Genomic DNA, 26,563 nt, shown 5'->3' with positions numbered 1-26,563 from the left:
AGACCATCTGGGTCTAAATGGTTAATGCACGAAATGGGTCCAAAACCTAGGAGGGGAAGGAAACAGGCAGTGCAAATAGTCTTCAGTCCCTTCTGCATCCAACACACTCCTAACTAAGAGGCAGTCCAATCCCTAAGAAGAGTGGAGCCTAATGATCAAACGCCAGCGCACGCAGTAGTTCAAATGGGCAAAAACGGGGTCTCTTCAAGGGTCTGTAGCAACTCAGGAAGGTGGGTGAGGCGATGAAGAATAGGTTCCCACTATTCGAGGATGGTCTGCACTTGAGGGCAGAGCCGATTCCAAGAGTTGGGAATAGTTTGCACTAGCAGTGGAAAGGAGAGGGGCCCCAGGGGCCACTCGTGCATAAAAATGGATAGAGGCGCTAGGAGCAACTGGTTAGGGTTGCGATTACTCACCACCCCCGGCACACTCCGGACCAAACTTTGGTAGTCGAGTCCACTTCGGTTGCAGGTTCAAGTGCGGCAATCTGACGTCCCTGCAGCTTTCAGCGACGAAGATACAGCGATGATTCCCAAACGGGACAGTGGCGATTTCTCCGCTCCATGTGGATGGATCAGGCTAGTTTCACTGCAGCAGGCTTCAGGGGTAAGAGGGGCACAAATGTAGCGCACCTGCAAAGGGCATCACCACGGCTGGGCCACACGGTAAATGCATATACTCCGGTTCAGGCGCACTCGTCTTACTTCAGACCTGGGAATGCCAAGTGTACGAAATCCGGTGTGAGGGTGCTGTGAACACAGAGCTAGCGATATACCAAGTTTCGAAGGCCTCCTCATAACGGTGGCGGTATCAGGGCAAAGAGCCTGCGTAAGCTGGCCAGCCCAGGGAAACTTCTGAGAAGGCTTACTTGCAGGGTTTGATAAAGGTGCCAAGAATAGTTGGCCCCACTATTCCAATGGGTCGAAGCGTCTTTGCAGACCTTCTAGGACGACCAGATGCAGAGCGGTCCCACATGACGACAGCGGGCTTAGGGTGCCAAACCTTCCAGCTAACCTGTAAATATTGTTCTCCAGCATGGATTCACATGCTCATGAATATTCCCCGTCGTCAATCTGGGAATCCTCAGTAAAAGAAAAAACAGTTTCACTTTCACTTAAAAACTCTTTTTCTCCTCTAAACCAATCACTGTCCTCTGGGTCATACTGCCCTCATTCAATGACAGTCCTCTCCCTTTGCCTCCCCTCTGGCAGCCATCTTCAGATTTGTTAAGCACCTAAAGTGGCAGTATGACCAAGAAGAGCCGCAGGGGGGGGGGGATGTCGGAGGGAAGGTTTGCATGTGAATCCATGCCAAACCCAAGCTGGAGAACAATAGTTACAGGTAAATAACTTAAACCTTCTGCAGCATGGGGGCTGGCATAGATTCACATGCTCATGAATAACAAATGCATAGCAGTAGAACACTGCACAACTACGGGAGGTGGTAAAGCTCAACAGAAGCAATAATCCTTACCTCTGGAACGGACTCACCTCAAGAAAACTGGTTGCGTAGAACTGCGTGGCCGACTCTGGATTCCTCCCTGGAATCCCTGTTGGCGCAGTAGAAGAACAAGTTACTTCTTACCTGGTAACGTCTTTCGATGGGATGTTCCTCTGACGTATTCCTTATCTCAGATAATTCGTCTTCAGCTTGCTGGCCTCAGACATTTTTTCTCTGTAGAGGGTGCTGCGCGTCGACGTCCGCCGAGTTGGTGTCCCTCGACAGCCACCGTATCTGCTCCGACGTCACCATGCCCATAAATAGCCACGCGCGGCGTCCGTTGCTCAGTTCCGTTTTGTAGCATAAGATAAGTCTTGCATGAATTGGCTATTGACCTTGAAGGAGCGCGAGCTGCAACCACCACAAGGGAAGTATTACTGCGGGGATGGATGGGAGGGGCGATAAGGAATACATCAGAGGAACATCCCATCGAAAGAACGTTACCAGGTAAGAAGTAACTTGTTCTTCGAAGGGATTGTGTCCTCCGACGTATTCCTTATCTTAGATAGACTCCCATAGCAGTGGCATGTAATTGGAGATGGGAGTAAGAATGTCATGTTTCCCTTTTATGAATGAACCGAATGTAATACGGCTTTGCCAAATCTGGTCCCTTGACTAGCGGAGGAATCCAGGTTGTAAAATCTTGTGAATGTATGTGCGGATGACCGTGTGGCAGCCGCACATATGTCTCGGACCGGTACCCCTCTTTGGAGGGCCGACGAGGCTGCGATACCCCTGGTTGAATGAGCCCTAAGATTTTGAGCAGGCTCTTTCCCTGCCAGTTTGTAACATTCCAGAATGGCCAAAATAATCCACCTGGAAATGGTCTGTTTTGTTATGGGTAGTCCCAACTTGTGACCTGAGTAGCCTACAAACAGTTGGTCTGCTTGCCTAATCCTAGCCAGTCTGCTGATGTAAAAGCTTAGAGCTCGCCTTGGGTCCAGCCTATGTAGCCTTTCTTCCTCTTTCCCCGGATGGGGAGGAGGGTAGAACGAAGGTAAGGTAATTTTCTGAGTGATGTGAAATTCAGAAACCACCTTTGGGATGAAATTAGGCTTCACCTGTAGGACAACTTTGTCCTTATGGAAAATTGTATGGGGGGGGTTACAAGATAGAGCTTGTAATTCGCTCACCCCCCTAGCAGATGTTAGTGCTACTAATAGGACAGTTTTAAGAGTGAGAAATCTCAGCGAACAAGAGTGGAGTGGTTCGAAGGGAGTACCCATTAGGAAATTTAAGACTAAATGTAAGTCCCATAAGGGAACTTGGAATGGTCTTGGAGGATAAACATTAGTTAATCCCTTGAGAAATTGTATTACTAAGGGTAGTTTGAAATACGATGGTTCCTCCGCAGTGCGCTTGAAGATTGATAGCGCCGCGAGATAGCCTTTTACAGTGCCAACTTGAAGGCCCGAGTTTGCCAAGTAGAGTAGAAACGATAACACCGTTGGTGTACCGCATGAAAAAGGGTCGATATTGTCCTCTCTACACCAGCTGCAAAATGTGTTCCAACGGCAGTGGTATAAAGACTTTGTTGCTGGCCTTCTGGCCGAAAGAAACACCTCCATGACGTCATCAGGAAGGTCCCAATCCTTGTACCTCAACCTTTCAGAAGCCAGTGTGAAGGTTGAGGGTTCTTATGTCTGGATGGAGAACCTGACCTCCCTTCTGCGAGAGAAGATTCTCTTTGAGTGGAAGACGGATTGGAGGGCAGATGGACATATCCAGAAGGTCCGGCTACCACGTTCTCCTGGCCCAGTCCGGGGCAATTAGGATCATGGTTTTCCAGAATCTTCTTGTTAGGGAGAATTATCTGTTAAGGCTAATTTCCCAAACCTAGCGAGTCCCCCAGCAGCTTTGCTGGATTTTAGGGGTTTCATTTTTTGTCCTGCTAAGAGTGAGACTCTTTTTCTCCCACTCTTAGACATGATTTGAGATATCCTTTGACTTTGTAATGTGTTTTATGGGCTATGAGGTCTTTTACTCCATAGGGTTTCATGTGGTTTTTGGCAAGTGTGTTAGACAGCACCCTCAGTGCAGTAACACAGGGGTGTCATAGTGACCCCCAAACAGACTCCATACCCTGGGACTGACTACTGTCTCCCAGTGCATGTAAAGTCACCATTGACTTTACTAGTCTTAAATTGGGAACAGAAGCAGTACAAACCATTATATTGTGGAAGTACTGGTAGGGGTAATTAGATTGCCCCTGGGTCTGTTTTTCGAGGGGGCACTGTGCAGTCCCCCCTAGTCGAGTTTCTGGCTGGTGGCAGTGGTTACCACGCGAAATATTCCACCGGAATATTTCCTATGGGATTTTCCCATTCATTTTAAACGCACCACTTTTTGGTGCAATGTTAAAGATACCGCCGTATTATTTATTTAATATTTATTCCCCGGTTGGGTCTTTTTGCTGGAACTCGGTTTTAAAATGGCGTTTGTGTTCGCCTCTGTAACTCCAACCCAAGTCGAGCCCTTTGTTCCACTTTTTGGCGGGCTTCTCCACAGAAGCCTCCAAAAGTGGTGCCACTATGTCTGGGTCTACAGGATGTGTGGGGGGTGGGGGGGTTTAGGCACCCTGGACTGAGTTGCCTCGGCAACTCAAGTCACACTCTTGTATGATTGGCCCAGTGGTGAGCCGCCCGGCTCATCACTAAGCATGTTTGAGTGACAGCTAGGACTGATGAATGGGGGTTTTCTGCATAAAAGCAGGGCTTTGGGGACTGGAACTTCAGAATTCACCACAGGACCAATGAATCCGAAGAGGGAGAAGCTGAGATGACCTGCAACAACGACACCACCGGTGGAGCCCTGCTGAACCGTCTCACCACTTTTTCCGACAGAGGAGATCTTCATTCCGAGGAGTCTTCTTCCTTTGACTGGTGGGGATAACCAGTTTGCCCTTCTTTTCGCCTTCCCGGATCATCTTGTGGCAGCCTTGCCTGTGCCAAGCACCCCGGCAACCGGGATGCCACGATTTACCAATACCGCAAATAAAAGGGTAGTACCTTTTAACCGGAGAACTCCGCGGCTGGTTTCTTCCCTGGCAGTGCAACGACCTTCAGCTTTCCTCCACGTCGAGATCTTCTTTTCCTCTGGACGACGCCGCGATTTGCGCCCGCTGCCAGGAACAACTGGAGGATCCTCTCCATTTTAAAAGGTACTGTGCCCGACTAGCCTTCCTTGCAACGGTCTGTACGGGGTGTCTATTAAATCCTCGAGTTACCACCTGGGCTGACCCTAGGCTGGCTAACTGAACTTTTCTGAGCTGAACTAATTCCTTTTTGAACTCTCTGCAAGACTTTTCAAGCCTCTTAAACTGTGTGATCTTGGGCACATTGGTGTTCTAATCTCTCTAAGAGGGAGCCTGGCCTCTGAACTTTTTGCTCACAAGTAGACTGACTTTCCTGCCTTGCTGGGTGCTTCTTAAGTATTAGTGTTGTGTGCTTTTCTCATTTCTGCCTTTTCCCTCCCTTTTTTTGATAACTTATTGGGGTGCCATCTTTAGTTAAGCGCTCACCTCTGTCTGAAAATAAGTGGTGTTAACTAAGACTTGTCTAATAAGGAATAAGGGATGTATATATATTAATAGTGACTGTGTTTTGAACTTGCTTACAATAATAGTGCTGGAGGGTTTCTATAAGTGTGTCTTTAAATAAATAATTATATACTTTGATACCAAAGCTCTGGTCAGTGTTTGCTTGTGCTACTGTATCTCTGTACCTATTTTCTATACTCTATATACTGTCTAACTCTTCTTGAGAGAAGTCTGGCTGCTCAGCCACAGCTACCAGGTAAATCTGGGTGGTACAGACTGCTACCAATTGGGTTAACTGCCAACACCTGTAGTCTTAAGCCTTTTGCAGTGGTCCCTAAGGGAGCTGCACAGGTTTCTGCCTAATACTTCTCAAGCGCCTGATCATTTGAGGAATAACAGGGACTGGTGGAAACGCGTAAAGGAGTGGAAACTCCCAGTCCACTCTGAACGCGTCCCCTAGAGCTCTTCTCGGGGGAAATTCCCTTGAACAGAACAGATCGCACTTCCTGTTGGTGCTGGTGGCGAACAGATCCACCTGAGGGGTACCCCAAACGGTCAAGATCTCTTGAAGGACTTCCTGAGCTAGCTCCCACTCGTGGGAGACTGTGCTCTGCCTGCTCAGAGCGTCCGCTGTCAAGTTCTTCTCTCCGGCTAGGTGGACTACCGATGGAGAGATTCCTTCCTGAATTGCCCAAAACCAGAGCTGCATTGCCTCTCTGCACAGTGGCAGTGACCCTACGCCTCTTCTTTTGTTGAGGTAGTAAATGGCCACCGTGTTGTTTGTCATTATCAGGACATTTCTCCCCTGTACTGATGGCAGGAAAGCTTTCAGCGCTAGTCTGATCGCTCTCAGCTCTAATAGGTTGATGTGTAGTTTGGACTCCGATGGAGAGCAACGACCGCTGATGGTCAAGTCGTTGGCATGGGCTCCCCACCCCGTGAGTGAGGCGTCTGTGACTACTGTTATCTCGGGCCATGGTTGCCAAAACAGTTCTCCTTTCAAGATGTTCTCTGGATAGGCCCACCATTGAAGGTCGTGGACTACCTTGTCCGGAAACCGGAGATCATCTGTCATTCTTCCTGAGTATTGGAACCACTGGGTTCTTAGTGCCCACTGGAGAGACCTCATTCTCAGGCGAGCCTCTGGCACAAGGAAGATGCAGGATGCCATGAGGCCTAGCAATCTCAAAAAGTCGAAGGCAGGGAGATGTTGGGCATTTTGAAACTTGTTGACCATCTGCAGAATATCTTGAGCCCTCACCTCTGGTGGCGAGGCTTTTCCCAGGGAAGTGTCCAGGACCGCTCCGATGAACTGGAGTCTCTGTGATGGTATGATCTATGACTTCTTTAAATTGAGGGAGAGGCCCAGTTTGTGAAGGAAGTGGCAGACATAATCTAGCTGGATCTGAGCTTGTTCCGAAGATATAGCTCTGATCAGCCAATCGTCCAGGTAGGGGTAGACGTGGATCCCTTCCCTCCTTAGACTTGCAGTCACTACCGACATTAGCTTGGTGAAGACCCTCGGGGCGGAGGTCAGCCCAAATGGCAGAACTCAAAAGTGATAATGAGAGCCGCCAATTGCGAACCTCAGGTATTTCCTGCGTTTGAGATGGATTGGCAAATGGAAATAAGCATCCTGGAGGTCCAGAGATACCAGCCAGTCCTGGATCTGGAGGGCCTGAAGGATCTGAGAGAGAGTTACCATCTTGAACTTGTCCTTCCTGAGGAACTTGTTCAATTCTCGTAAGTCCAAGATGGGTCTCAGTCCTCCGTCGTCCTTCGGTATGAGAAAGTAGGGGGAGTACCAGCCCTTGTTCCTCTCCGCTACAGGTAACGGTTCTATGGCACCTTTCTCTAGTAGGTCTACAATTTACTGCAAGAGGAGCGGATCTGAAACTTTTAGAGAGCTGTACCCCGGTGGATGACTCTGAGGGATGCGTAGAAAGGGTAGGCAGTAACCTTGGGCAACTGTCTCCAATTCCCAAGCATCTGACGTAATAGCCTATCATTCTGTCAGATGGTGAGTTAACCTGCCCCCTAAAGGTGTTTTGTGTGGAAAGACCTCCGAGTGGTTTGGGTGCGACTGATGCAGATGCCGAGGGTAAAGAGGCACCTGCTGCTGCTGCGGCCTTAGTACTTTTGACCCGTCCACCTCGGGTGTATCTCCTTTGGCCTCTTTGAGCCAGCTGTCCTCTGCCTTTCCCGAATGCGGAATTATATCGAAAGGACTTTCCTCTCCCAGAGGTTCCTGAGGGGCGAAAAGGAGTTTGGCGGATTGCAGCTTCTAAAGATTTTGCTGCTGCTTTAGATGTTTGCAACTTTTCCAGACTGTCATCAGCCTTTTTACCAAATAAAGAAGAGCCGTCAAAGGGCATATTCAAAAGTCTGGCCTGTACATCTGGAGCAAAACCAGACTTTCGTAACCACGCATGCCTGCGGATTGTAGTACTTGCCGCCATGGCCCTGCTGATACTGTCAGCGGAATCGATGCCAGTTTGAAGAGATTTGCACATGGCATCTTTGCCATCTTTAATGATGTTAAGGAAGGCTTCCCTTTCATCTCCTTCCGGTATGCAGTCAGCTGCTGATGAAGCACACTCCCACAGTGTGGGACTGAACCTGGCGAGCGTACAAGTGGCGTTGATGGACTTCAATGCCATACTACAAGCAGGAAAGACTTTTTTTTGCCATAGAATCGTACCTTTTGTCATCTCTGTCCTTTGGGACAGTAGGATAAGCGGATCTGCTGCTTGATGAAGTTGCCGCTTGAGCCACCAGGCTCTCTGCAGTCGGGTGTTTTGATAAATATTCAGGGTCAGCCGCAGCTACCCTATACTTGGCTGACAATTTTTTATTGACTGCAGGGATAACCGCAGGAGTTTCCCAATTTGATGAAATTCTCCTTTGTAAAGCTGTATGGAAAGGGACCACAGGATCCTCCTGTGGACCTTTATCTAGTATGTCTGTAAGGTCATCCTGTTGAAAAACAGATGAAGGCGCGGACCAACCCATGAATTCAATAATTCTTGCCGTCAGGGTTCTATAGGGGGTTTCGGCATGTTCCCCTGCGTCTGGTTTGACAAATTCCACTTCTGGGGAAGTGTCCAACCCACTTGCCTCATGTAAGGATTCCTGTAGGTCTTTCAACCTTCTTTCCTCAGAGGTAAAATCCTCTGAAACAGGTGGTGTGGTCCTCTGCAGCCCGAAGGGTCTTTCTTGATCAGAATCCTCCCCTTCTTCATAGATTGAAGATAATATGGGGTACTCTGACCTCAGAAATGGTGTAAAACCCATTTCTAAAGCAGAAGGAGCCAAACTTGTCATTACTGGCCGAGAAAAAGTCGATGTCGTCGACGCCGATGTGAAAGGCTTCGAAGGCGCCGAGAAAGGCGTCGAGAAAACTGGAGGAGGCCTCGAGGAACTCGAGAGGATCGAGATCCTGCTCGAGGATGTCAACGACGTTCTCAGCGTCGTGCTGGAGGCTCTGGGTATAACCGTTGGCTGTGAAGTAGCCAAGTTTTTTCTTTTATCGGCGTCGATTTTGGCGTCGACTATGCTGTCGATTCGATCGACCGATGCGTCAAAGAACCCTTCGATAACGGCGTCGATGGCGCCGATCCATGAGTTGCATGGACTTTCGACGACGGCGAAGATGATGCCTTCTTACCTGATGGCCCATGGCGCTCTCGGGTGGACTCTTGCCGGGTGCAACGACGCTCAGGGTTTCAATTTTTTGGGTTTTTCACCCATGGTATCACTCTCAGCTGTCTTCGAGGGGGTCGAGGCCGCTTTCTCGAAGACGCTTAGCATCTTTTTCCTGAATTCCTCCCACTCAGCCTGAGAGCTGTGTTTTGTGGGACAGGAGACCCTTTCTGGGGAAACAGAAGATGATGAGGAAGGGTATCTTCAACGTCTCTTTTTTGAGTGTCTAGATCTCGACGAGTGGTGGGGGCTACTTCGAGACCTAGAATGGGAATGCTTTCGACGGCGAGGAGACGAATGCCTCGACCAAAGAAACTTTCAAGGAGGTTTTGACTGACTTACCTCTCTCTAGCTTGCCCTTGCACTCATTCAAGGCTTTCGCCGTCATGGACATGCAGTCCTCACACTCTGAACAATGGTGCTCTACTCCCAAGCACCACAAACAGATCCTGTGAGGATCCGTTAGCGACATTTTCTTTCCGCAGTCTCAACATTTTTTGAAGCCGGACCGCACAGTCGACGGTTCGGATGAGGAAGCCATCGAGTACGAGTTGGTTTTATCGAGGAAATATAAGACGTTATCTGACTGAACTGAGCAACAATATTCCGAGGCCTCACGAAGCGCAGAAAAACGGAACTGAGCAACGGACGCTGCGCATGGCTATTTATGGGCATGGTGACGTCAGCGCTGTTACGGTGGCTGTCGAGGGACACCAACTCGGCGGACGTCGACACGCAGCGCCCTCTACAGAGAAAACATTTCCGAGGCCAGCAAGCTGGAGACAAATTATCTAAGACAAGGAATACGTCGGAGGACACAATCCCTACGAAGTTTGTGAATGTGTGCGTGGACTTCCACGTAGCAGCCCTGCGGAAGTCCAGCAGGGACACCAGACAGGAACACTCATTGCTTCAATCGCTCTGGTAGAATGGGCTCTCGGACGGCCGGGTAGAGTTCCGTTCGCCAACCGGTGACAGTGCGTGATGCAGCCAGAGAGCCACCTTGAAATGGAAGCCTTGGACAGGGCCTTCCCATGGCTGAAAGGACCAAAGTTCACAACCAGTTGAGAAGTCTTCCGAAAACTCTTTGTGCGCGTCACGTAGAACTTCAGGGCACGTGCAACTTCCAGCGAGGGCAAGGTCCTTTTCCCCGGCAACAAAGGTTTCAGGGAAAAAAAAGTTAACACCAAAGGCTTGTTGAGTTGGAATTCCGACGGAACCTTTGGCATGAAAGAGGGGTGCGTATGCAGCACCACCCTTGATTTGTGGAAAGTCAGGTACGGTTGCTTGCAGGATAGCGCTTGGATCTCACCTACCCTTCTGGCAGAGGTGATGGCCACAAGCAAAGCCGTTTTCCACGAGAGAAACTCGAGCGGGGCTTGATGCATAGGCTCAAAGGGGGCTTCCTCATGAGCCTTGTCAGAACCACGTTGAGTTACCACGCCCGGGCAGGATCCTTCACGAGCGGGAAAGATCAGAAAAGTCCTTTGAGAAACTCCTTGACGAGTCGGTGGGACCAAAGTGAAGATCTTCCTGGGGACCTGGTGTAGCGGGAGATAGCCGCCAGATGTACCTTGATAGAGGCGTGCGCCAGTCGGGCCTTGGCCAAGGATAGCAAGTATGGAAGGATCTGTGGGGTCGTGACCCTCAGAGGGGTAATCTTCTGTGACTTGAACCACGTAGTGAAACGCTTCCACTTGTGACCGTAGCACTTCAAGGTTGACAACGCCCTGGCCTTGGTGAGGACCTACCTGCAGTCCGCTGGCAACTCATGCCCTCCAAACTCTAGGGCTGCAGCAGCCAAGCCCTCAGGTTCAGCGATCCTGGGTCGGGTTTAAGGATTGCGCCTCCTTCTCTGGTGAGAAGATCCAGAAGCACTGGCAACTTGACTGGAGGCGACGCTGACAGGCTGAGAAGGTCCAGATAACCAAATTTGCCTCGGCCACGCCGGGGCATTGAGTATCATCTTGCACTGACACAGAGTGGGTTGATGACTCATAGCAGGAGAGGGAACGGAGGAAATGCGTACAGAAACAGCCCGTCCCAAGGGAAGGAGAAAGAGTCCCCCAGGCTCCTCGGCTTGTGGAGTCTGCTGGAAAACTACTGGCATTTGGAGTTCGCCGCCGTCAGAGATTCTGGCATTTGAAGATCTGGTTTGTGAAGCTTCTGTACACCTGCATCCAGCGGGCGTCAAGGAATTCCTGTACGGGTCGCATCTTCAACCTGCAGAGACGGACGAGGTAGACGCAGGACAACATCATACCCAGTAACGACTTGATGGCCCGCACCGCGGCAGTCTTCGTCGACGACAGCCATTGCAACTTAACTTAAATGGCTGCTAGCCTCTCCTCCGAGGGCGACGCCAGGCAAGACACCGTATTGAGTCTGGCGCCTAGGAACGTATCCGTCAATAGCGTACAGTCGTCCCCGCGTGTCTGTCGACCAGCTCCTGTGAGCGAGCAGACGCGCATCAGCCAGTCGTCCAGGTACCGGTATATGTTTATGCCCTGTAAATGCAGATGGGCTGGCACCGGTGCCAGGCATTTCGTGTACACTCTGGGGGCCGACTGGTAGTGCTGTCCCTGCACCATGAAAAGTAGCAACCTCCAATGTTTCTTATGAATGAGGACGTGGAAATAGGTGTCTTCCAGGTCCAACAACATCAAGAAGTTTCCTTTTTCCAGTTGGCCGAGCACATGTTGCAACATACCATCCTGAACTTTTGGGACTTTAGATATTTGTTCAGAAGTCGTAGTTCTAGGATGGGTCTCCAGCCCCCTGTCTTCTTTCGGACTAGAAATTATCTGGAATAGACAACGGAGCCCCGGAGCCATTGAGGAACCAGCTCTAGCACCCCTTTTCGCAGCATGGCTCATACCTCTTCCAGAAGCTGAGCGATGTGCTGCTCCTGACGGGGAATCGGAGGGATCAGTGGACACCTCCTTTGGAACTCCAGGGTGTGTCCTTGGGCGAGAGCCTCCAGCACCCATCTGTCCTGGTGATCTTTCTCCACTCGCTGATGAACCTAGACAGCCTGCCTCCCACCAGGATGCACAAGTGGGGGCCTGATGTCCTGGACGGTTCAAGCTTGCTTCAGTGCCGGCACCCTGCCCTGCGGGTGACAGCGACGCTGTCCTCTGCTCCGTCAGCCTGGGAACAGCCTCTGTAGGCTTCTTGCATTGAGCATCTGGAAGGCTGCCGGTACGATGTGGAGAAACCTTTTGAAGACCGTCTGGACTTTCATCTGGAGGAATGAAAAGACAAGTGGTATTGCTGGAGAGTGCCCAGGGAACGGGCCGTTTCCATATCAGTTTTGATGGCCTGGAGGGATTTGTCGACGTACTTCCCAAACAGATTCTCTCAGTCCAAGGGCATGTCCAGCACCTTTTCTTGGACCTCCTGATAGTAATTAGTGACTTTCATCCAACCTGGTCGACGAAGGGAGACACCGTTCCCCATTTGCCGGAACCCGGTGTCGGCGACGTCCAATGCGATTATGATGGCATGATTCCGAAGCCACTTCCCTTTCCTGGAAGATAGCGATGGCCTCCATCTTCTTATCGTCGGGGCGGAACTTCAGGATCGGTCCCAGCTTGTACCATAATTCCCTGTTGTAGCTGGCCAGGATTGCCAGTGCGTTAGCCACCTTGATAGTGGATGCCGCCTTGTAAATCACCTTCTTTCACATGGCGTCCATCCTTTTCTCCTCGCTGTCCGGAGGGACCGAAGACGAGGACGGGTTAGCCAACCGTTTCCTCGCGGCTGCCGACCCCACCAAATCCGGCGATGGCTGCAACCTCAGCCACGGTGCGGAGTCCGGCACCCGATATTTCTTCTCCAGCCTATCCCGTTTGGCTGAAGCCGTGCAAGGATGTTCATGTCCTCCAGGCCCTCCTCCCAATCATCCTCCACTGCCAGGATAGTCTTCTTCTTTGTCTCACGCCTTTGATACAAGGGGCCCTCCTTCTTGGTTTCCTCTGGCAAAAGCTGGAATAGCGCAGAGGCCCTGTGAAAATATCCCACCTCATTCGGTGGGGACACCCTATGTGGAGCATCCAAATGTGGCGATTCACCGTCCACTGCGACGATATCATCATCCATCGTGGTAGCCGTTCCCGTACCCATGTCTGGGTCTGCTGGGGGAGAAGGGGCCTGACGTGGTGTAGGAAGTTGAAATGGGGGTATCAGAAGACGCTTCCAATTCTTTGCTGGAGGCTGATCGGGTACCTGGGGGGACCACTGGTACCGGTACCAGAGGCATCCTCATCTAGATCTCTGACACCAAGACACCAAGGTGTGTAGAGTTGACAGAATACCAAGGAAATGTTCCTCGGCTGAGAAGGTAGAAAAGGTAAACTAGGCCCTGCGCCGTCGTCCTCTTCAATGTCCTCGTGGACCATATGCAAGGACTCTTGATCTTCGTCGTCCATGGACGAGACCTCCATGGTTTGGCGACAGCCTCTGAGGGCTGTTTCGGGCGTCCACACCCCCTGGCCCCCTTTTTTTCCCCCACAAGGGTCTTGAACCGGGGCCTGGGCCGGTTTTATCTCTTCTGGCGTGCCTGCAGACTTTGCCAAAGTCACTGCAGCATTGTTGCGCCTTGGGGGCAGGGGCACTTTCTGAGCCTGTGGGAGCTACCCTCATAGGATCAGTGCCCGAAGCTGCTGTGGTATTAGTAGTCGTCGACGGAGACGCCGCCTAGGTCTTTTCCTGTGCCGGTTGAGCCTGCATGGGCTGCGAGGCTTTCTTCTCCTTCATCCACGGCTTCTCAGATTTCTCACCTAGTTTCTCCGGGGTAGATGACTTCCTCTTTGAAGAGGAGCTTGATCGTAGGCTGGGAATCGAGGCGGAAGGTGAAACTGATCACGCCCAATCCATTTCGGTACCCGCTTCTGCAGCAAACCCGGTGGACTCAGACTTGCGAATCTTGGCCTTATCTTGGGCCCCCACGGATGAGGTGCCCTCAAAGGACTTAGAAGACCATTCCTCGGACTGGTCCGTCCTGGGCGAGGCATGACCCTTCTCGGAGCACGGGTCAGAGGCCCTGGCGTCAAGCCATGCCACCAGCCTACTATCCCTGTTCTTTGTCATTTTCTTGGAGAAACCGATGCATATCTCGCACTCTACTTCCTTGTGGTCCGGGTGCAGGCAGTAGAGGCATTACAGGTGCTTGTCTTCCACAAACACATTTGTTAGCCCGCATTTGGTGCAGGGCCTGAAGATGGACCTTCCCTCCTCCTCCTCTGTCATGGTCGGAGTGCACGAAGTAGGCCCAAGAGGCCTGTAGAATCTTCGATGGATCTTCGCACTTGAGGGCAGCGGAACTTCATCGACAACGGGTACCCGCTGTCCGCAGTTGAAGAAAATAGCACACAGGCTCCTTGGAATAAATAATAGAACTTTTTTCGGTCAAAAAACGAAAAACGTACAAAAAGCTCGGAGAGCATAATCGAGGACTCCAACACCGAAGTGTGCAGTAAAAATCTGAAAATGGCTGCCAGAGGAGGGTCTTAGGGAGAGGATAGTGATTGGTTTTGAGGAGAAATACAGTTTTTAAGTGAAACATTTTTCTTTTACCGAGGATTCTCAGCCTGACAACAGGGAATATTCATGAGCATGTGAATCCATGTCAGACCCCATGCTGGGGAAAAGACAGGAATTGCACTTCCTCGCGCTAGGGAAGGTGTATATGAGCTTGACATGCACCAAGCAGATATATTCTGAGAAGGAGGGGCAGGGTTGGCACTATGTTATGTTATGGTAATTTATATAGCGCACGTTCACCCGAAGGTATCTTGGTACTGGAGAGAAAAAGACCACAACAGACAAGAAGCAGAGCAGGATCAAAGACAAAAGTTCAGAAAAGATGAGTCTTCAGAGCCTTCGAAAAAACCAGATGATTAGGCAAAAATTTAATGGTGGAAGAAAGGCTATTCCACTTCCACAGCAATGCCGCTGAAACGGAGGAAGCGCGGCCGCCCATTCGAGAGCGGCGAGAAAGCGGTACGGAGAGCATGCCGGCAGAAGCTGATCGTAAAGGGCAATTGGGGACATATCGCACAAATTTGGTACATCAGCACTCAGCACCCAAACCATGCAGGGTCCGGTGAACGATACAGAGGGCCTTAAACTGAATACGTTGTGCCACAGGCAGCCAATGAAGAGAGCATAGCACAGGGGTTATATGGGATCCATAGGGGGTACCCGTTGCTAACCTCGCCATCAAATTCTGAAGTTGTTGTAGCCTACCAATCAGCCCCTTAGGTTGCGCTAGATGCATGGAATTACAATAATACAGCCTGCTAAGAATCGTAGCTGCCACTACAGGAGGACAGAGTGTTGCTGGGATTAGATGGAGCACTTTCCGCAGTATTTTAAGCTGAAAGAGACCCTGCTGACATACCGAGGCTACTTGGGCCGTTAGGGAGAGAACAGCTGAAATAATCACTCCAAGATTTTTAACCTTGGGGGAAGGCACGGGGAGAAGGCAGAGAGAAGAAGGCAGGAAAGAAGCAATCCATAGTGAAGGATCAGGAGGGGAACCCACCACCAGCACCTCAGTCTTGTCCCCATTCAATTTCAGCCAGTTATGGCCCATCCACTCACCAATGGCACACGGACACCCCAGCCGGATCCAGATCTAAACGGATCAACAGCTAGGTATCGTCCGCGTATGAATAGCACCTGATACCAAGGGAGCGAATGAGGCGAACCAGCAGAAAGATGTAGATGTTGAAAAGAATAGGGGACAAGGCAGAACCCTGGGGGACACCACAGCTGAGATGTGAGAGTTTTGAAAAGAAAGGTGGCAAGGAAAGTTTGGGATCCGTCAGTCAAGAAGGAGCCAAACCAGGTCAATACCTGGCCTGAGACACCAATCTAGGCCAGGCACGAGAGCAGGATGGCATGATCGACGGTATCGAACGGCGCTGAAAGATCTAAAAGAATCAGGGCGCCGACTATGTTGGCAAACAGGGTGCAGACAGTGTGGAAGGACAGGCAGGTAGGATTGTTGATGAAAAAGGAAACATGTTTGGGTGGCCTGATGGGATTCTCCTTCATTTTGCAGCATTCCACGAAAATCTGTATAGTCACGGTGACCAGGTGCAAGAGGCTGAAGTCTTTGTTACTTACCTTTAACTGTATTTCTCCAGCATTGGATCTTTCATACATGCACATGTTTGAATATTCCCTGTCGTCTCACTGGGAATCCTCTGTAATTTAAAATAGATATATATAAATGTTCTCCGTCCACGGCAGGTAGACAGGAGAAAGATCACAGCAATATCAGGCAGCCTGGGAATAACTGGAAGTTTGTCCCTGATAAGGTACATGCCCGAACTCCCAAATATCCTCCAGGAAGAGTTTTACGACACTGAGGAAGGAGATGGACCACCCTTACAAAAGGAACAAAGCCCAACATGGCAAACCACCGCAGAGGCCACATCAGATCCCTTTGACCCTACACTCATGCAATCCATGCGAAGAATCATTGAAGGATTCCAAAGACGGCAGAGAGCTTGACTTCGAGCATCATCAACTTCAAAACACGGAAATGTCTCGCCACCACCAAGAGGAGAGGAAATGAAACATTGGAGTACATTGCCTGCAATGGTAGGTGCAGAGTCACCACAGTGAGGCACATCTCAACGCATACATTATATCTCTCCACACCAATAATCTCGGAGAAAATCACCACCAACACCATGGGACAAGTCACCACTGCTTAGTATGCTTCAAAAGCAGAAGCGTTCCCATACTACCAGGAGGTGCATCCCCAAGGCCGTTGCCACCTCCAAGGATCTGGGACACTGTAGCACCATCCACAGTGTCAGTCTCAGACTGGAAAAAGGATCTGCATGACCCAGACCATAGGGATGACCAGTTTAGGGACTTCTGCGATCTGGATACGCAGAACGATGAGCCAGAGGAAGGGGAACTTCCCAATGATACGCTGGATCAAGGTACCGATGAGTGGAATACCCACATTATTGAGAAACAGCAAAAACATGACTCACTAGGAGGTACCACACCGCTGGATGATGATGTGTCTTTTCACTCTATAATAGCTAAATCAGCTGAGCTGTTTCACATTTAGGTTTCCTGTAAAGGAAAGGAATTTGTGCTCTACAAGCACAGCAACAAACGCAGACTATCACTAACAACCATCCCAATTCGTGACACTATATGGGAAGCAGGGGACAACATATTTTCTACTCCTTTATCTACCCCCGCTGTGGTTTCTCAGCCAGAGAAAAAAATATAAGGCTCCAGATACACCTTCAGCCTGACTCAGTAATCACGGTTGCAGCAAGGAAGAATCTAGCTAACCCATTCTAGGCCGTTGAACGCCCTTCCAGACAAAGAAGGTCGGAAGCTCGAAACCATGGCAGGAAGGTGTCATCAACAGCTTCGATCACTGTAAGAGCAGCTAACGCGCTGGCAATGATGGCAAGATTTGACAGGAAGCTCAGGCTGAGAAGGTCTAAGCCGGCAAATCATCTGGCAACAGGATTCTAAGAGGAGGCAAAGGCCATTGTGGCAGATAGGGAAGCCGGCTGGATCATTGAGCAAGGTTGACAGACAATATTGGTGGCCTGCCTTTTATAGTGGAAAAGGTGGGATTTCCATATCTAGGGGCGTGTATCCCAAATAAGTTGGATGACATAGTCAAAGCCAATTATTTACCCATAGGGGATAAGATAGATAGGGGCCTGGATATATGGGGGAAAATGCTGCTGTCATAGATGGCCAGACTGAATTTTTATCAAGATGATGTTTCTCCCTTAAATAAATTCCCTGTTTCAGATACCACCAACAGTGGTACCAGCTGACTTTCTCCTGAGGGTTCAAAGGGCTATATATTGCAGTTCCTCTGGAAGTGGTTGAGGCCCAGGATCGCACACAATATGCTTATAGTGCCTAGAGAAGCGGATGGGGGTTTCCTCACTTGAGGAGGTTATTATAACGCAGCTCAACTTCAGTTAGTGGTGGATCATCTTGACCCTCTTACGCCCAAACAGTGGGTGGATACTGAAAATGCTCTCTTGGCCTCAGTGTTTTTAAGATAGTGGTTGTGGGAACAGTGGGCCACAAACCACAAAACGTGTTGGGGAACATCCATTTTTGGTAGTGTTGTGGAGGGAACGGAGTCATGTGCAATGGCTCACAATATGGCCTTCTCTGTTAAGCTGTATTTGGGCACTATCATTATGGGAGACCATCAATCTGCCCATAGGATTTCAAGTGTTGGTATGAGGCGGGTCTGGGCAAGGCAGGACAGATGTGGGAAAAAGGGCAATTTCTATCCTTGGAGCGGCTGCAAAGGCACGCTTACAATACCAAAGTGGGGTGATAGCTTGTGGAGGGAGCTGACTCCCTTTGAGAAGATCCTGATCCAGACAAAGGAATCTAAGGGTTTGGTGGCCAGCCTGTATAAAGAAAAATTGCTAGCTGAACCGCTGAGAGTAGAGCTAGGACAAAAAGATCTTGGTTGGGATATTATGGACAAACTGTAGTCCGTAATATTGTTATGTGCTGGAAGGTGTCCAATGCCACTGTGTCGATTCAATATAGGTCGCAAGCCATTATATTATTGCATAGATGGCATTACATGCCAACTAAATTGGCAAGGATGTATCCCGGTATAAATCTGAGCAGCTGGAAATGTGGGTAAAGCAGACTATTTGTATGTGGTGGGGTTGTGCAGAGATACCGAAATAATGGGAGGATTTTCTCTCTTGGATAAGGGAGCTTGATTGGATCTCTAGGACTCATTCCCCGCTGTTGGCACTATTGGGAGTGGAGGGTGATGACAGTCAGGGTTTGAACTACATGTCCCGCACTCTCTTGGTAGCAGCTAGGAGTTGTGTAGCACCACAATGGAAGGGGTCTACGGTGATGTCAAAAAGGGAGTTGCTTGCGACATCCACACTTGTTGGATGTATCTATGGCCAGCATAGAGTTGCGGTGGATCCTTCCATTTCTTCAACAAATACGGAAGATAGAGTTGTTTGTGTGTTGATGCTTGGTACAGCAGACTTTGTTTATAAAGGTACGAGGCTTGGGTGGGGAAAAATGATGGTGGATTACGGTGGAAAAGTGTGGGGGGGAGAACGGTGGCAAACACGTATTGATATTGGGAGGGGATTCGGTCCACTGTGTGTGTTGTTTTATTTGAAAACTTGTTGCTCTTGATTTAAAAATGTCAAGACATCTTAATTTTGAAACAAAAATACAGTTAAAGGGAGATGAAGTATCCCTACCGAACCTCACTATAAGGTGCAGAGAGCAGTGTAAAATAAACAAAGAATTTCACAATGGTGAAAAGAGATCTTCTGCACTAATAGTCGCAGGGATTGATCAATGCCCCAAAACAGATGAGCTTAGCAAGGGAAATAAAAGGCTTCACCTGCCTCCAAAATCCAGGACAGGTTCAAAACTGCTAAAAGTTGGGGGGTTCCTTAAATGTCTATGGAGGGAAAGTAAAACAAAGAAAACCTCTCCACCTTGAGCAAAGCCTCGTTTCCGTGTAGAGAAAGAAAAGTGGTGTCTGGAGGCCCTGGGAAGCCGGGGCACTTTCCTGTGCTGCCAGTTGTCTTCCCGCACTGGAGGGGGGAGACCTTCTCCAAAGGAGTGGGATCACTTTGAAGAAGGGTCAGATGCCGGCACCATTATATGCTTCCTCTTGCATCTCCTTGTGGTGCTAGGTGAAGAGTTCAGCAGCATGCTCTTGGGAGGGCCTTAGGATGAATGGATTGGCAGGTAGTACAATCCTTGTTGAAAGCCCAGTCATTAAAAACATGCACTCTAAAGTAGAGTGCTTTCTAATTAGTGGACCTTCGTTGTTACACCATTTATTGAACATCAGTACTAAAGTTGTGTCCTTTTACTCCCCTAGCTCTTCACCTAACTCAGATGCAACACAAGTTATTTTAAACACAAGTTGCGCTGTTGGAAAGAGGATGTAGAATCCACCAAAAACATAGGGAAGTCAAAGGTAATGTGTATTGGCAGTAGAAAACCCATACGGAACCCATAGTTATTAATGGTGTAAAACTGGATCGGGTAACTTCTTTTCGCTACCTTGGTGTACATTTCCAGTAACCTGAGGTGGTCTGCGCATATAGGACAGCAATCAGAGAAGGCCTTGCAGATCAGCAGCTCAATCCAGAAATATGGTAGGAATTTAGGTGGTTTACCATTGGACCACCCTCTTAGAATTTACAAGGCCCAAAACTGTACCATTGTTGACCTATGGTGCAGCTGTTTGGGGGTACTATCCTACAAAGGCAGCCCAGGTAAGCAACAATAAGTTCCTAAGGAAAATCATGGGAGTTTCCCAGGGTTATCTAGGCTTCATGAGGAATGTAACATGGCTCATGTTGAGGACCTTACATCACTGCAACCCTTAACTCAGTGGTTATGTTTAAGGGGAAATTCCCATCTGTCACTAACCAGAAGCTTGGTGAAGGACGTTATGTCCTCAGACATTAGCAATTCATCGCCTTGGTTAAACCACATGAAATCTTCTTTGCGCACCATTGGCCTCGAAAGTCTTTGTAGTGAAGATCTATTTGTTAGTAACATCGAAAGAAAGCAGTTGGCGAGTGGCTTCCTTTCTTGTAAATCAGATATAAGGAGGAAGATAGAATGTCTAAAGAAATGCGTTCAATTCTATCATAAAACTATTCTTCTTGCTCCCAACAAAATACGCTACATCCAGTGGTTCAAAAATCTGAGGAAAAAGGGAAATTATTCTCTGTTTTAGAACAAACCTACTGTTTGTAAATTATATTTTCCCCTTTTCCCAAGCTGACAGTATCACCAACCGTAAATGTCCTTGCTCATGCAATAATGCAGACGATTGGCAACATTTTATGCTGTTTTGCCCAGCCTTCAAGGCACTGGGAAAGACATTTCTCCTCCCATTATTGACTCGAATGTGGAGTGAGACACATTCCATCAGTTCTTAGGTTTCTTTTATCAGTCCCAGATTTGCTCACTGCGCACTGTGTTTATTCTTATATCGAAAGTGTCCTTCATTTGCACAGCCAGTTATTTTAAAGTTTGATAATTTGTTTAATCATTTAAATTCACAATTGATTATATTTATTCATTTTTAGTATACATTCTTGAAGAGCGATAGTGTTTTATGCTGTATATTCTTTGAAGGAAATTAATATTTTCTGAATAAGGAAAGACTCTAAATTAAAAATTAAATCACCAAAACCAGTTATGAGCTATCTTCGCTTGACTCAAAATCTTTTAAAAGCAACACATAAGTCTCTTCAAGAAGCATATTCCATACCATCTGTAAGCACCAAGTATCGCCATCCATTAAATGTACTTCTAGTCCTGCCTTAATGAGATTCTCCATGCTCCCCCTAATATTCTGTAACAAATAAGTTAACTGCCATTTCAGATAATGCCCTATAATACAAATTTAACAACAAACAATCAAGCTACTGATAGAGCAATAAGTTGTGTATTTAGAGGTTACTTTTAGCATTTTCATAATATCCTTTTTTGTATATTGATATATTCAAAATTTGTGATGAATGATAACTTACAACTACAGCCCTACTTTGACCGTTCAAATGCAGTAATGCATGCAATGGTTTGTTATCTACAGCATGATATTGTACACATGGGTTACCCTGTTATCTCTGGGGTCCCCATAATTAAATGTGCTAAAAAGGAACACATTTGCTTAGCACAAACATATAACTAAATATTAGTGTTTTTACTTTAGTATTCTCAAAACACTTAGAAATCATTTTAGTGCATACATTTTCAGATGTAAAAAGTTTTAAACAAGCATTCATAATACCTGGCTAATGTTTGTAGATACAAGCAAGGCATTTTGATAGGTAGATCTTCAGATATGCCCTCTTTAACACTAGGAAGTTGAGACTGGAAAGGTCTGGCAGGGTGATAGCACAGAATGTTTGGCTCAGCTGCACTGCTCAAAGACAGCAGGAACAAGGCGTTGGCTTTAATCACTTGGTGAGCCTCCATTGTGGGCAAGGCACGAGGTGTCTTCAGCTGCATTGGCTTTCTCCTTGAAAGCTTTACCTAGTAAAGGACAAAGATACAGACAAGGTTATCCAAGTTCTTTTTTTCAGGTACAGCTAGCAGACATATGGACTATAGCAAAGAAAGATGTCCCTGTATCAGATCTTCTTAATACTAAATTTGGGTGGAAAGAATACAGAAGGGTGAAGTCAGCATATTCAATGTGTAGATGCCAAAGCAAGCCCTAAGAAAGTAATCAGGCATGCATTGTGAGGAACCAGGAATGAGATGAGATGCACAGAGGACTCATGGCGATTGGTATTCACTTTTAATAAATAATAAAGGATTTTGGAAAATGCCTCACTGTCCCTAATCTAGGAGGTTTTTCCCTACCTCGACCAAAAAAAAGGTGTCTGACCTGCTTCAAGATGTCGAAAGGAAAAATGTCCTGTGTCCGAAATCCTGCCCTCTCATTCTACAAATAAGGTGTTAAGCGTATTGTCTTTGGCTTGGAAAGTGCATAAATGTTCACGTTCAACAAAAAGGTATAAATCCAACAAAGGTTCCAAATGACTCCCTTCCCCACGTTTCTCTCCATAAAAAATAAAAGTTCAAATGAATAACCAAATTCTTTGTAGCCCAAGAGGTTAACCCCCTCCTCTTGGTGTTGCCTTTCCCCAGGTCTTTTCCACATTCAAACAATTACAATTCCTAAGGACATGATTTTACTTGGGATTCTCTTTTCAAGATTCCACAACTTGGGTGTGGGCCACAGGCCCGCAAATGCCTGGTACTCTCTCCTGCCAGGACCTTTGTACATCACAACCTTATGTTACATTTCTCGCTCTTTAATTCAGTACAAGGGGGTATGGGTCTTGCCTAAGTTCTTTTTATCACTGGTGCATTTGTATTGGGTTTACCCCAAAATATTGGGGGAAAAAAAAACTGAATGCACAATTAGTGTGCAATCAGCCTGGTACAAAAGATCAAATCCCATAATGCTGAACAAGGGGTGCAGGGTTATTCCACGCCTCCCTAGTTCGGTATTATCGGCTGCGGAGGTTGCAGGGTTGTCCCCAGCATACATTAGATGCCCAGCGGAGGACAAACAACCGAAATCCCAAAGCTCGAATTACAAAATGTGAACATGTGGGCTTTGCAATTTTGTAATTTTTAACGTAGATCCTTTGCATCTCCCCAAATGCTGGGACTATGAAAATGAGTCTGATGCAAGCTGTAGGAAATGTGCCTCCCGTTCCAATTAGGGAATGCCTTCTCCAGCTCCTTCCCAGGGCTGCGACCTTCCACTGTGGGCTCAACAGCTTTAGGACTGCTCCCTTGGCTTCTCCAACCCCGCTCGGGTCCTTCTCTGCTTCGGACAATGCATCTCTGCTGCTGGTGGCGGTCTGCACATCACTACGGCTTCCCTTGCCGGCGCAAAGCTACTACTTTGCCTCGCGTGCCGTTTTGGCATCTCTCCTGCCTGCGGAAATGCGCATCTGGTCCAGAGGCCACCTATCTCTCGCTTTGTGTTGCTTCTCTTTCTTGCTTGCCGCCTCCTGGATTCCCAGCCCGAGCTGGGAAGTCTTCTCCATGACTCTCCCACGTGTCGTTGCTTGCCTGTCCACCTGACAGCTTGGCTTCCCAGGAAGTGGCTAGCCACTCAGATCTGTCTGCTGCTCTCGGCTCTTCCATCTTTGAACTCCTGCTTCAAAGAAGGGAGTTGCTCGGAGCCCATCAGCTACCTCCAAGCGCTAGACTGCTTCTTCTGGTTAAGCCTAGTAATCTTCATTTGGGTAGTCCTCTTTCTCGTCTCATTCTGTTTGCTACAGAATATTGAAAGATACTGTGAGCAGGCTTTGCTGGTTGTTGAAGGGGATTATCACAGTATGCCATCAAGGCATGAGGAATGGAGGGTATATCCCTAAAAGGGAAAGGGGAATACCATGTCTCATCTGATGATGCCTGCCCCTCCTCCTCCTCAGGACCCCTCCCTTTATGTGATCCTCCCTCGCATAGCCAACCCCAGGGTCAGGATCAGGTAGCAGCTACTGGCCCCTGGCTGCATGGGGAGAGGCTATCCCGGGAAAGGAGTGATGACATCATCAGATTTATAACAGCATGGAGAACCAAGAGTGAAAAGTCTTGAAACACTTGACATGCACAGCTGTAATAAGAAACCATTAAATAGACCCGCATTGTGACCCCCTTTGGCTTCTGCTCGTACTCCATTGGAACCCACTGCCCATAACAATCAAAGCCAGCCCAACTGTGGATCTATTAAAAGCTTGACTTAAACCTCACTTACTTTCTAGAGGGAGCTCCCTCTGGCATCTACCCCATTGTCCCTACCGGACCCCCCCCACTGCCTCAAATAAAGCTTAATAATGTAATGTATATTTAATTAGCACTGCTCTTTAGTTTGAAGCACTTGCCCCCTTAGGATTATGTTACCTTTGTAAGTTACCTGTTTTCTTATATTCATATGGTTTATTTTGTCCCTGATATATGTGCTAATATTTTTTAAAACAACCTAAACTGTCTCACTACTTGTTCTCATATTTATGCAGGCTTCACAATCTGTAAATGTGTTATTGCAAGTCATTCTGTCCATAATTTACATGCCTGTTATTCAAATAAATATAAATACAGATCATGTCTTAAATCCTAAACATACAGAAACAGATCGAGTGTATTCTCTGTGTGTAGCGCACCATTTGAAGTTTATCGCCTGCCTCCAAGTACACACTCATGAGGTATGCCTGATAAAAGTGTGGGGTTACACTCTGCAAACCGTTAAGTACTCTGGGATTTTTAGAACAGAAGGGGAACTGACAGACCGAAGTGTCAATGGGTGATCATTCTATTATGCGGATGTTGCAACAAACCTCAACCTTCTCGGTTTCTTCCATGCAGTTAACCGCAGCTTTAATATTGTTCTGCTGCTTTTGTTAAAATGGTGCGGGCCAGAGGCCTCCCCACCCTTGTAAAAAAGCATACGTTTTACAGAACTATCAGCAGAGGCACAATCTTGGATGCGTTGAGAAAAACAGGTTTTTGATTTTCTAGACTGACGCACAATGTGAAGGCTTTTTCTCTTTAATTTACCCTGCTCAGGTCAATAGCAAACCATTTAAATATTCACAGAAGTCACAGTATGTTTGATTTATATAAAGACAAGCATTAGTGAAGATTCCACAGTTATGCACGTTGGAAAATATGCTGCAAAACATACCTTCTCCCTGGCTGCAGCTTGCTTTTCGCGGAGATACTTTTCTCTGCATCGATCACAGACCAAGTACCAGGTACTTCCTCCTATTCCGCCATCCCCGCAGTTACCAGCCCATCCGCCACAGAAGTGCCCAATGCTATTGTATCCCTGACCGCCAGCATAACGACCACAGCCTTAAAAAATTCAAAAGAATTCAAAACACACTTTTAATACACGCAAATTAAGAGACATACCAACATTAGGAATAAGCTTCTACAGTGTCCACTGCGCATAAAAGAGAAGTTCCATATTTTCACAGTAGAAAAATGTAGTACAAGATTTTGCACAAATTACATGTATTTTTTACCTACAGGGCAGAACGTGATTAGGCTCTTTAACCAGATAAGTACAAGTTATAATGTACTTTTGTTGGATGTGGCGTTCCTCCCAGGAGCAGATGGATTCTGACATTGTTCTCAAAGCCTCTAGTTGGCATCAGTTGGCTGTGTCACGCAATCAATGGTGACAGAAGGCGGTTCACCTTCTGTCAGTGTGAGTGTTTGTGCACCGGCCGTTTTGGCGTGGTGCGTTGCCCACACTTGTCCTTTAATTGCGCCCTGCTGCCTGCAGCCAGAAGGGCGTAGGGACTGATCAGCGCCTTATGTTTCCTTAAATATACTGGTTGGCCCTTCCCTGGTTTACCTACAGATTGCTAGGGACACCTGCCTTTTCGGTCTAATTGCTTAAATATACAGACATCCCCAACACTAATAAATGCAGTGGTTAGGATGACAGTTTTTTAAAGAATACACAACACACTCAGTAAATCGACACTCAATTCACATAAACTGAAAATGCCACTCACACATAGATTGCTGTCTCCGCATGTAATAAGATAAGATGTGAAGTTTTCAGATAAAGTACATCCCAATTTACTGAGTGTGCCGTGTATCCCTTAAATATATTGTCATCATAAACACTACATGTATTATGGGTGGGATGGCAGCAGCGCTCTCCGAATATTCCGCTGGTGGCGCTCGCTGGGAACGGGCTGGACACTGTGCATAACATCCAGAGGTATTGGGAGAGCAATGTGATTGTTACATTGGGGATTCATTGTCTGAAGGGAAATTGACGGATTTCATTACATTAGCACAAAGCTACAGCATACACGATGGTCAGTTCTTGATGTACATGGGCCTACTGAAGAGCATAGGGGCAAGATGGCCAGACTTTTTGGCAGGAATTGAAAATTATCGGGTGCTGGAGACCATGTATGATGTGACAGAGTGGGGCAATGCGGTTTACAGATTGTACGAACTGCTCCTGAATTGTACTGGGGGTACAAAATGGAAGGAAGACCTCGGCAAAACATTTATTGATGCGGAATGGGGACGAGCACTGGCGTATACCAGAAGGGTCTGCAGGAACTCTATATTTAAACTCACACAGCTGTATATTACACATAGGGCCTACATGATCCCCCTACAGGAGTTCAGGGGAGCAGGAGAAGTGAACTGCCCTAGATGTACACATAATGTAGTTGATTTCTTACACATGTTTTGGACCTGCCCGATTATTGAGAGATTCTGGCG

The 26,563-nt window shown here is 47.8% G+C and overlaps 1 protein-coding gene across 12 annotated transcripts in view; it reads right to left on the bottom strand.

Moving 5' to 3' along the window:
- The window catches only part of MYCBP2 (MYC binding protein 2), a 3,160,061-nt gene that overhangs the window by 761,891 nt on the left and 2,371,607 nt on the right, over positions 1 to 26,563 (bottom strand). For all 12 annotated transcript variants that reach the window (XM_069639721.1, XM_069639717.1, XM_069639718.1 and 9 more), the window contains 2 exons: positions 24,993 to 25,162; positions 21,573 to 21,817 (listed from right to left, as the gene is read on the bottom strand). In XM_069639721.1, coding sequence (XP_069495822.1) covers positions 21,573 to 21,817; positions 24,993 to 25,162 — 415 coding nt within the window. The remainder of the gene's footprint in view (positions 1 to 21,572; positions 21,818 to 24,992; positions 25,163 to 26,563) is intronic.

Source organism: Ambystoma mexicanum, chromosome 7q, assembly GCF_040938575.1.
Source record: "Ambystoma mexicanum isolate Mex_15411 chromosome 7q, UKY_AmexF1_1, whole genome shotgun sequence".
Classification (NCBI taxonomy): Eukaryota; Metazoa; Chordata; class Amphibia; order Caudata; family Ambystomatidae; genus Ambystoma; species Ambystoma mexicanum.
Note: the sequence above shows the minus strand (reverse complement) of the source record. Positions and strands in the feature narration are given on the sequence as shown.